The sequence below is a fragment of the Pseudonaja textilis genome, chromosome 1 (assembly GCF_049901715.1).
Source record: "Pseudonaja textilis isolate UNSWEBS1 chromosome 1, rPseTex1.2, whole genome shotgun sequence".
Classification (NCBI taxonomy): Eukaryota; Metazoa; Chordata; class Lepidosauria; order Squamata; family Elapidae; genus Pseudonaja; species Pseudonaja textilis.
Window position 1 is genome coordinate 204727244 of NC_141990.1, and position 12583 is coordinate 204739826.

Below are 12583 nucleotides of genomic sequence, written 5' to 3' on the forward strand. Positions count from 1 at the left end.
AAAGAAATAGGAAAAATCTTTGGACTTCTTAGATGTTCTCCCAGAGATGATATGATGGCAGTCCAAAACCATTTGAACCTTACATATTCATAAATATGTGCTTAGTTTTGATAGAGTTTCATTAGCACAATATATGCAATTAAAAAAAGATGCACTGAAAACACATTCAAAATACGTTTTAAAATAAGGCAAAAACGTTAATATTCTCAATTTACTCATTTGCAATCATCTAAATAATATGTTGAAAATATTTGAACTATTTTAAATATGAGTGACATTGTTATTAATCATCTTCATTGGCAAACATGCATGTATTTATATATTTCATTTTTCGTGATTTCTATAACTGAAAATCATTTTGCATGTATTCAATTCTGCAAAATGACTCTTCTTCATAAAAAAAATTGCTGGAAAATGTTTTACAAAATAAAGAGTGGATGATTGGAATAATGTAAGGGACTTCGTTACTCTTTTATGCTGAGCTTCTCTGATCATGATTGGAATAATGTAAGGGACTTTGTTACTCCTTTATGCTGAGCTTCTCTGATCATGAATTTTTATATTCCAGCCAATTTTATACTGCTTGACACTCATTAAGAATGCATCTTAATTCTGTGCAATATTTAATACTACTTATTTTTTACTATGGATACATGGACAAGTAGGACTGGTTGCATATGGCAATAATGACAATAATTGGGTTTGAAGACTCAAAATGTGAATTAAATCATGAACTCATGCTATGAATGTTTCCAATATTGTTCTCAATAGGCTTAAAAACAGGGTGACCTTTGTTTATCTCAGTGTTTGAATCATGCTTTCTCAGTGTCTTAAGATCATCAGAAAAGTGAACTCATTTAAGCACAAAGCGGATAGGAAGCAATTTGGGGCAGACCTGTAGTCTGAAATTCTGGCTAGGTTTATGACTGAAAAAAGAGCACATCAGCAAAATGTTTTTCAGTGCAATTGCAATAGATCTTAATTTTTTGGGTATGAGGTATTGCTTTCTAAATGGGCATACAACAGAATTATTTCAACTATGCATCTAGCTAGATCCTTTTGAACTGTACACTTAGAGAGATGTACAATAAACCACCAGACAATAAAATAAGGGCAGACAAATAGCTAAACTGGCCAGACCAAAAGCCATCATGTCCTCCATTTTGTTTCTGGTTGCTAATTTTATCACCCAAGAAATCTAAATTACAACATGAATATAGTAGTTTTTGTTTTCCATCAACTTGTATTAGGAGCTATATTGCCTCTGTATCTGCAGGGGAGATGTAGCTATCAGAACCAATACTTATTTATGCTTCATAAAATTATTGTCCATAGAAGCAAACATTTAGAACAAAATGCAACATTTCATAAATTAAACATAAATTCACATATTTCATGTTCTTCACCATGAAGCCCTTTGTTTCCCCTGAAAATCTATTTGAGAAGGCTGAAGTCATAAGTTTCAAAGGTACAATAAACAAGGTAAATTACTTCATATTAGGCAGAGGAATGTTGTAGCAGTCACATTAAACTCTTGAATTTACAGTTTCCCGTCTCACTGCAGTATAGTTGCAGAGTCTATAAGTTCTATTGATTCCCCAAACAGGAATTTTTAGTGGTACTCAAGCCGAAGGGAGATACAGGCAAGGAGAAAGTTTAATTATTCAAGCTCTTTGCACAATATTGGATTTTACCAACATAATTCAAATTAAAATTGCTTTTCTATCTGCTCTTTGCATCACCACTCAGCCCTTTCATGCACATTAACCTGGATACTTTTTCTGCTATACTTCTAACAATAGCCCTCTTGTAAGGGAAAAACTCTATTTGAGCATCCTTTTTATGTGCCCTTGTAAGTCTAAATGCACTAAGTTTAAACTATACACATAATATGTATGGATACAAATATACATAGTAGTCCAAAGATAACCAGAACATGTCTATTGATGTTAGTTGCTCCTGTCTCTCTTTTTTATTAATAATAGCTTGGTGATATAACTGCTAATTCTAGATTAAGTTAAAAACAGAATTTGGGTCTAAAATAAACCATTATAAGTATCTTGGAAATTAGTCCATTACTGTTTTGGCTTGGTAAAGACTAAACATTGCCCTTTATGTTTTAATAGCCTGTTTCAACCTTCAATCAACATCTGGATAAGGAAAGGGAACCCATCTGATCCCTCCCTTTTATTAATTTTTACAAAGCTGGTGTTTCATTAATATCTCTGCTAGGGAATAGAATAAACTTTTAAATCAACTTCCAAATGAGAATCCTTTGGGGCTTGTCAAGCATAAACAGTCATTCATGATCTATAAAGGAAGGGTATGTCTATTGTAAAGCAAAACAAATAATCAGCTGGGACATCTGTGATTTTCTCCTCCTCCATTCCAGATAAATTTAGATTCTCCCATGTATGTCATCACTGATGTACAAAGGGTCTCAGATGAAATATTATAACAGCCTCTATTCCTTGGTTTAAAAATCATTCCTTAGTGTCTTGTGATGTATTTTTATTTATTTATTTATCAAATTTAGATAAATGTATGCACATCATGTTCCTTTTCTGATTAGCATTCACTCAGGGGACTTACAACAGTCTAAATAACAGTTGCTATGTTTGTCTGTTTTCAGCCAACAAACTATTCAAATCCTGTATATGCAAAGTTATACATGGATGGGCAGAATTGCCGAAACTCCTTAGCAAGCATGGATGAAAGAAAAGAACTTCTTCCAAAGAAAATAGATATTGGCATAAGGGAGACTGTGGCATAATCCACTGTAATCTTTTGTATACTGTATAAATGTATAAAATATAAGGATTACTTTTCTATGTACCAACAGTATTATAATTGTTTTGGCATCAGCATTACCTCTGGATATTTTTTCAATTTGGTTGGTGGTTATCTGGGTCCTTCTTTTGCTGATGACTTGACTGACCATTTGTATGGTATTTTTATGAAGAAAAAAAAACTGCACTACCGTACAATTTGCAACAATGCTGCTGATATAACACATACTGAATTTGTTAAAAATTTGAAGAAATTTGTAGTGTGAATATGGGCAATCTATTTTGTATGAATTTTTTCCTTTGGTTTTACTTAATCTACTGAAGACAATATCTGCACTTTTCCATAATATGGTCTGAAGACTGTAGTACAGTGTGTGAATTTGTTTTTGTTTCAGATAGTGGAAGTATGATTGGGTTGTTACTCTCTTCGTGCTCATTAGAAATTCACTTCAGAACCTTAAAACTATAGAGCTAATTTCACAATCAAACATAACTTGCTTTTCCAATTAGCTTTAGGTTGCAAAGAAGCTATGAGTACTATAGAAAACATCTAATGGCCTGCATGAGCACAGATTATTCTGTTTTGGAGATTCAGTGATTGTCCAAGCTATACTAAACATATATACCATGTAAAAATTCTTCATATTTAGTAAAATCTTAGTGAATTTAGTGATATACCACTTGAAGTGGTGAGACTGTAACAGATGTGTGAGAAGGCCTCTTCTGCAGTCCTGATCCTAAGAGGGTGTTGCCAAGTCTGCACACAACTTTATGCATTTCTTTAATCAGTCACAGACACACTTTGTGTATGATGAGTTTTCCTATGTTGACAGGAGAGCAAAAAGCCATAAGCACACACATGGAGAACCAGATTCTTAGGAGGAGGGAGGAAACTCAACCCTTTCACAAAAACATTACAGCAAACAAGTCTTCATTCTTTTGTATCAATCAACACATTTATTTAAAAGCAAGTATGAATAAATTTTAAAACTTCTTCAACAAACCTCAAGCTCACATTCTCAATTATGGAGAGTGTAAAAATGTAATCAGTTTCCAGCACTTTCTCTGGCATTAGCTTATTTTATGTTGTTATGAAGAATAAAAAAAATGAATACAATATTTGCCTTTTTTTTAATTGTGGCAGAAAGATGTCATGTAATTTGTTTAGGATGTTAAAAGATAACCACCCATGGAATCTTTTCTAAACAACTTTAAGGCACAAAGTATTTCTCACACTAGTATTCAGAAAACTAGAGGGCTTTTCATTCCTCAGCTACGTTGCTGATTTTAGCTGTCATGATCCATTAATCTAACAGATTAAATACGTTTGTGGTGGCTCTATTCCCTTTGTACAAACATTGCAAAAATAACAGCTGTTTTATAAGATAATTTTTGTTGTATTCTGTGCATGCATACTACCTATTTCTAAACTTTGCCATGTTGAGGCCTTTATTAAAAAACAACTTGATTCAAGTAAATACAAGTGCAGTTTTGCTTGAACAATATTATGCATATTTTGCAAAACTTCAGTTTTTCAGTTTAAAACTGTTTGATTCTTAATTTCATTTTACTTGGTTAAAAGAGTCATGCCGCCTATATTTCTAGGTATTATATATCTACAAAAACATTGGCTTCCTTTAATTAAATGATACATTTCATTATTGGACTGAACATTTTAAGTGCACAAAGATATTACATAAGCAACATAAACTAGAAACAAATAAACATGAAATGAAGAGAATTATATTAAAATCACATTACAGTGGGATATCAGTTCAGTGGATCTTCTTGCTATGAACTTTGAGTGAAACAGATGTCATTCCTGTTGTATATTCACCATTTCACATCAAATGAAGGAAACAATGAAAATGATATAGTTTGCCTAATGACACTGTAGAGCACGGGTGTCAAACTTGATCGTGTATCATGATGTTTTTTTGGGCTTTGCGGAGCTGGGGTGGCTGTGGCCTGTACGTGATGCATCCGGCCCATGGGCCGCCAGTTTGACACCGCTGCTGTAGGGGGATTGGCAACTCTCTGACCACAAGTGGTCTATTAAACAGTTTTGATATTCCTTAAAAGCACTTTGTGGAGGTGGGGGGATTAATTTTTAACACATTTGCTTGGCTTTGTTATAAAATTCTTGATGAAAAATAAACATGTGGCCCAGAAAGAAAAAGAGGATTACATCTGCATACATGTAACATAACAGCCAATGTTCAAAAGCAGATCCTGTTAAGCCCCTTTACCAAAAAGAGATATACGTTTTATCTTTATTTATTCTTAGCCCTTTCTCTTCCGCTTTCTGTTTCTTTGCCAAAATGCAGGTTCCTTCCTTTTTATTCTTACCTGGGAAATACTATTAATTTTAAAGAAAACTGAATTAATATTTATGGATTTTGATGCTCCTATTTAATGAAGCTGCAAGTCACTTGGACTTATCCTGTCCATTTGCTATACCTAGGATCCAATCATTTCTGTTTGGCTTTGAAATAATTTCAAACACCTTAAGGTGATTTTAGCCTTCTTAGTCTCACCTTGAACTTTCCACTGCTAATTACTCCATTAATTATCTAAGGGCTGAACTATATTTTCTTGATATAGAAAATAAAAGGTCATAGTATTTCTTTCAAAATTCACATCAGAGATATGCTAGGGAGGTTTTAAATATCCCATTCCTGTTCAATCATAGTCTACTCTCTGGATGTGCTTGTAGACTTGACATTCATAAAAGTGAATTCTTAAAGCCAGCAGTAGACATCTGTGCTAATGTATTTCCAATTAGTCTATATTGTGTTGGAATGGACTCTTGGAGTGACTTTCCTTTTAATGCACTGCAGCTCAGAAAAGTTTGTGAGTACAGGAGCTTTTCATTGGCAAAAGCTCTCACTTCCCATATGCTCCTGGCTCAGGGATAGCCTCTTTTCTGTCCCTGAAAGCTATCTTTTCCCCTTCACCTTGCTGAGATGCTCTTCAAAGTAAAAAAAGGGGTAGTATTTTTGCATCTCTCCCTCCCAAATATCTATTGCAATTTTTAATTTCACAGAATTACTAGCCAAATGCCCAGAATAAGTCATGAAAATTGGGGAGGGGGTGACTAAAAGTTGTGTTCTTGCTCAGCATTTTGCAGTTGGGCAGCCATGAAGATGATGAGCACTGCATTAGCTTCCACTATTTTGGAAGAACTGGAGTGGACTGGAAATTATTGCATTATTGTTTTGGCAGGTCATGGTTTGTACCAAATGTGACTTCCCAACCCTTTCGGATTAATGTATTAATACGGGAGCTTCAAATTCTTCAAAACAGGTGCTCCCCAATATAGAAAAACAGTTTCAAAGCAGTGAATCATTACAGTAGCTGCCTATTTTCCCAACCTAACATTGTTGCCTTAGAAGCTGCAATTGGCTGTTTCTGCTAACTTAGCTTCATGTTTTTCCCCAGTGTAAGAAAGTAGCTGTTCATCCACAGATGTGTGGACACAGCAGGGGCAACTTCTGAAGCAGCTCCATGTCCCTGTACAAATGAAAGTTTGCTTTAATGCATCTAGAAAATACTTGCACCCATGCATTGCACAGCAGTTCTGCAAAAGTTAAACAGATCCAATATTTAACACTGTAAACCTGCTTGTATTTTTTAAGTGAAACTTTTTTTCAGAGGTTTTCATCATGGAATCTCATTCAATAAATATTTTACAGTGCTATCAGTGCTCATCAGTAAATAAGTATTAGATACAAAGGCTTACAAGATCTGGAATAACAACCTCTACAAGGTCATTAGATGGAAGAAATACACAAAACAGTAATTTTGCATCCCAGATCTGGCACCAAAGAATAAATTACCTCCCCAAATACAACAAGCACTTTTCTTTCCTCTTTATTAATAAAAACATAAAATTATTTTAATCTAAATTTTGCAATGCAAGAAGAAGAAGAGCTACAAACCTCCACAATCATAATGCTGCGAGAAATACTACATAAGTAACTAAACTTGGATTTACTAAATTTGGTCTTGCCATCCTTCAGATTTATTCAATGAAATATTTCCTCGATTTAAAGGCCCTTGGATAACATCAGATCACATCTGTCTATTTGTGTAGCTGCAGCCCATGCCTAAAATCCAATTCATCATATTATGCATGCTTAAAATACATAAAATATGCATGCATAAAATCCCTTTGTACTTACATGCAAAATGCATAAAATATGTGTACTACCAATGTATAATTTAATGTCATTCTTTAACAAACTCCCCTCTCTTGTATAGTCCATTAAACTGTGTGTTTATCCTTATAAGGAAGTAGCTCCATATCTATGGTTAAAAACAATGTAGATTCTCTGATAGATATCTTAAAATATCTTAATAAATGTTTGAAAAGGCATTGCGCAACAGACTCAGTAAGACAGAAGACTTACTCATGACAGCCAATTAATTATCACAATTGGAGGAATTCTAGACAAAGTACTTTCCGTGTTAATGTGAACTCTAATTAAAATTCATGTCTCATAAAAGTCACTTGACTCTCAATTATGATTAAGTAGGCAAGGTCATTAGACCGCAGTGAGAACTGAGCCAGAAGCAGAGCCCCAGTTACTCAGTGGCACTTCAAAAGTATTACCATGTTTTGGGAAGAATAGCTTGAGAAATACAAATTATAGTTCATGGTCTCCCTATATCAAATGTGAAGGACTGTTGGAAACAATAATTGTCTAGCCTTTTTGCTTGTTGTAGCATGGTCCTGAGTCAATGCTAAATTAAATGCAAACCTACTTCAAAATTAGTAGTAAATCCACATATTTTACATTAAAATTAATAATGGTCAAATAATTGTCAAGCTAAGTTTTAATTAGTAGACCCTGCCAATTTTCAGTCTACTTAACAACGGACAATTTTGTTCTCTTGATCTGTTGAATGAATTACTTCTATTTTAAAAGGAAAACCTCAAAGATTACATACACACACACACAGAGACACAGACACACATATATGTTTTTGTAAATTTTCACGGGTACAGTTATGCAGGTCTTGGCATGTTTGGGTCTTTTCCTGTGGAAGATTGAGAGTATCTTGGCAACGTTTCGATGAGGTCCCACTTGCCATCTTCAGGCTGGTGCTTTCGGCTTCATGCTTCCTCACTAGTCCAACACATGAAAGCCACAGGTCATAGCATCAACTTCAATGGCACCAAAACCCTAGCCACTATAGAAAATCCCAGCTACAGAATTATCAGAGAAGCCATAGAGATTGAAAAAAGACCTAAAAGCATTAATAGAAGAGATGACTCCACCAGACTGTCAAGTATCTGGAAGTCTGCACTCACAAACAAAAAAATCTCCACACCACAAGCCAAGCAAACACCTGGGCACAAACAGACCCCCCCCCATACCTCCATCTCAAACACACCCCAACCAGGCACCCAGATGAAACCTAGCTTCCTAATAAATGACAGCTGTCCATTTACTCGAAGCCAAGCTGCACTAAAAGCCTCCAACACAGGAAACACAATGTTGCCAGCCAATCAAGACAAAAAAATGCTATAAAACAGACAGAAGATTAGAAACACCAATCAAGCAGAACACAGCAAACTCCAAGACCAATAAACACAGACCAAGACTCCCAACCAATCAGGATGAAGGAAAAAGCATTCTAATACAGCAATAGACTAGCACCAAATTTAAAACAGAAACAGCTGTGAAAGCCTGACTCACAGACGAACACTATACAGAAGCCTGATGATGGCAGATGAGATTCTGCCGAAACGTCGCTACAACTTTAAAAGCACAACTATAATGATGTGGGAAAATACACACACACACACACACACACTCTAACTTATTTATGCTTCTGTGTAGGCTTTTCATGGTCAGTTCTCCAAATATACATTGTACAAACTTTTTTCAAGTGTAAACGTTGCAAATATTTTTTCCTGAACACATTTTTTCTTGCACGTATATATCACAACAAAAGTTGCAATCCGTATTTCAACAATCTGAAAATGTGAAATTTATATTTTGTTTGGAGCTACAACTGAGGTACCTTTGGATCAAAATCAATCTTTTCCACCCTCCAATTCTGCTAGGGGTTGTTGGGTTTTTTTTTGCAATTGCAGAAGTATTGTTGGTCCTTCAACTAATTTCTATCAATGCATAATTTTACGAATGGGTTATGAGGGGATCTGTTGCCACATAAGTCTTTGGGCAGTGCTCAAAATGCGTGAGGAACAAGTGCTATTTCTGAAGAGGCAGGAACATGGAGGTAGAAAGGAGAAGGTATTCCTGTAGAAATTTAAATTCTAATTTCTTTGGTACTTCAAGTTGGATTACACAATCAGTAGAGAACTAGTTGAGGTGAGATGTGATCTGAATAAACAGTATTTATTGTAGATATATTGTGGATATATTTTGAACTAACTAAAGATTTTCAACTAAGTTTTCATGTCTACCCACACCCGAATAATTGATGAGACAATTATTGGCAGATGGGAAAACATAGCAAAATCTCTGTTTTCCTATTAATTCACAAAACTATTATTTTCTTACTGATTCACTGTAGGTCAATTAACCATACTTGGCAAGGAGATGTATTTTACCCTGCAGAATAAGTTTAAGGATAAAAATCAAGAGTCAAAGGAACACCCAGCTTCTGGGTATACCAGCTTCTTTGTCTGAATATACTTTATTAAGAGCCATCCAGCCATTGGATCTCAGCCTTGGCAGAGGTTTATCAGCTCATATCCAAGCCATCACCACCATTTCCAAAATTTCATTTAATTTAGATGATGGGGAATATCTCTTGAGTTTAAGCAAGGATACATAGATATTTGAACCATGTCCAAATTGCAGAAATTATTATTTTAGACCAAATGTGCAGAAACCCATCAGAGTACTTCTATCCAGGGATGGGATTCTACAGGTTCACACCTATTCACTAGAACCGGTTGTTAACATTCTAAGCAGTTTGGAGAACTGGTTGTTAGAAGAAATTACTGGCCTAATCCTGTAAGAAAGGCAGATAGGAAACTGCCTCCCTGTTAAGCCTTATTGCATTCTTGGCAGGACTAGACTTCCTGTCTCAGGAACATGGGGTTCATGTCAGGCGAGTTTGCTGTCCCACAGTAATCCCATGGCCATTGAATCCGGTTTTGGTGCTTTTGGCAGTGTGGGGAGGTGCCAAATCCTGCTGGAAAATGAAGTTAGCATCACCATAAAGCTCGTCTGCAGAAAGAAGCATGAAGTGCTCCAAAATCTCCTGGTAGATGGCTGTGTTAACCCTGGACTTGATGAAGCACAGTGGACCAACACCAGCAGATGACATGGCTCCCCAAATCAACACAGACTGTGGAAACTTCACACTGGACTTCAAGCTTCTTGCAGTGTGTGCCTCTCCATTCTTCCTCCAGACTCTGGGTCCTTGGTTTCCAAATGAGATGCAAAAGGTGCTCTCATCAAAAAAGAGGACTTTGGACCACTGAGCAACAGACCAGTTCTGTTTTTCTTTTGCCCAGGTAAGATGTTTCTGACATTGTTTGTTGTTCATTGAAGCCCATGTCCAGGATCCGTCTGTATGTAGTGGCTCTTGATGCACTGACTCCAGCCTCAGTCCGCTCCTTGTGAAAGTCTCCAACACTTTTGAATGGCCTTTTCCTGACAATCCTCTCCAGGCTGCGGTCATCCCTGCTGCTTGTGCACCTTTTTCTTCCATGCTTTCCCCTTCCACATAACTTTCTATTAATGTGCTTTGATACAGAACTTTGGGAACATCCAACTTCTTTTGCAATTACTTTTTGAGGCTTTCCCTCCTTATGGAGGATGTCAGTGATGGTTTTCTGTCAGGTCAGCAGTCTTTGCCATAATTGTGATTCCTATTGAACCAGACTGAGAGACCATTTAAAGGCTCAGGAACCCTTTGCAGGTGCTATGGTTTAATTGGCTGAGTGGGAGACTTTGAGCCTAGAATATTGAACCTTTTCACAATATTCTAATTTTCTGAGATTGTGGATTTGGGGTTTTCATGAGCTGTAAGCCATAGTCATCTCAATTATGACACATCACAGCTTGAACTATCTTGCTTTGCATATAATGAGTTTATCTCAGATATTAGATTCACCTTTTATGTTGCATTACTGAAATAAATGAACTTTTGCATGATATTCTAATTTTTCAAGTTTCACCTGTAGATACCATAAAGAAAAAGAAAGTTATCTTTTGCCTTCTTTAATCTCCAGAAAACCAAATTCCTTCAGAATAATTAGGTGTTTGTTTTACTGGAATCAATTCAATTTTCTGCATTTTCACTTTTAATTTTGCAATGGAAACAAGATGATTAACAGGTCGGTTCATCTTTTACATAATATTATAATCTTAACAATTAAAACATGTGAAAATGAGTTGATTGTGGACCATATTAGATCAACCACACTGGCACATAAGTCAGCAACTATTCTTTCAAATAATCAGAATGTGCTGAAATGTGGGGGGAAATGTGTGAGTGCAAGTTCTTTTTTCTTTTTTTTTAATTATGGGAGTAGTCAAGGAGGGAGAAAAATAAGAAATATAGATGTTTATGGATAATTAAGTTCCAATCTGTATGATTGTCTGGAAGTTGTAGCTTTGCTTATAGTAGCATTTGCAAAGCATCACTCCCCAAGTAATCTAGACCAGCCATAAAGTGTGTCCCGATATTGTACAAATCACCAAATAAGGCCTGCATCATCATGCTGTCTCACTTATATTTCTTCCCTACATACAGTTCCCATTATAGATTCATTGATAGGCTTTAGATCAAGCTGTCAACAACATAATTCTCCAAAGCATCTGAGGGTTGGACAAGAAATAATGGGTAAAAGCTTGTTGTAAAAAGATCCAGGCTGGAGCTAAGGAGGAATTTTCTGTCAATGGGAACACTGGATAATCAATGGAACAGCTTGCCTTCTGGAGTTGCAGGTACTTCATTGCTGGAGGTTTTCAAGAAAAAAGAATAGGCTAAGTTGTAGACCTTGGGTGTTCTGACCTAGGCTTCTCAACCCTTGTTTCTTAATTGTTCCCTTTTCCTGGCAGTACTGTGCATGCGTACACTGGGAATAGGCTCCAGCTGTTCTTCTGCCCATTGATCTCCAACTCCAAAGGCAGCTGGTTCCATCTCTGCCTCCAATGCAGAGCACTCGTCAGAACCTCCCCAAGACTCCAGGACTGGCCCATGTTCTTCCCCAATCTCCTGTGTCCGAGTCTGCCACCAGCTCTGCTGGCCACTGAAGGGCCACAGTATTGGGATTCTAGTGACTTTGGCAAGACAAGACAGAATATCATCATCAAAGTTACACCAGGTGAAAATCTACCACATTTCATTTCCTCGTACAATGTTCCACCCCATGATAAAACAAAGTTGTCACCCAAAATTACAAGTTTTAAATCCACGGGGGGGTGGGGGGGGGTCTTTAACCAATAAGAGGAGGTACATGTCTAACTGTAACAGGGCTGTCAAAACACAGTGGCATCACATGATGTATTGGGACTTTTTCCCCTTTGCTAAGCTGGAGTTGGGCATGGCCAGCACATGATGCATCTGGCCCACAGGCTGCGAGTTTGACACTCTTGAACTATAAGTTTGATTTTTTTTTGTTGGATTAGGCCCATAATATCATAGTGTAAGACCATATTGGGAACACATCATGATACTTGAAGTATATTCCTTAAATATTTGGATTTCATCCTCTGTAAAGGAATGAAAGTGCTACAAGACCCCAACTGGACTACAAAGAAAAGTCGTCCCCCTACTTAAAATGAAAACACTTTCAGTGT

General features: G+C 36.4%; 1 protein-coding gene across 1 annotated transcript in view; it reads left to right on the forward strand.

Moving 5' to 3' along the window:
- The window catches only part of LRP1B (LDL receptor related protein 1B), a 283941-nt gene extending 279698 nt beyond the window's left edge, over positions 1–4243 (forward strand). The window contains exon 77 of the mRNA XM_087925463.1: positions 2633–4243. Within this exon, the coding sequence (XP_087781589.1) occupies positions 2633–2773 (141 nt within the window). The 3' untranslated portion in view covers positions 2774–4243. The remainder of the gene's footprint in view (positions 1–2632) is intronic.
- Positions 4244–12583: the final 8340 nt, after the last annotated feature.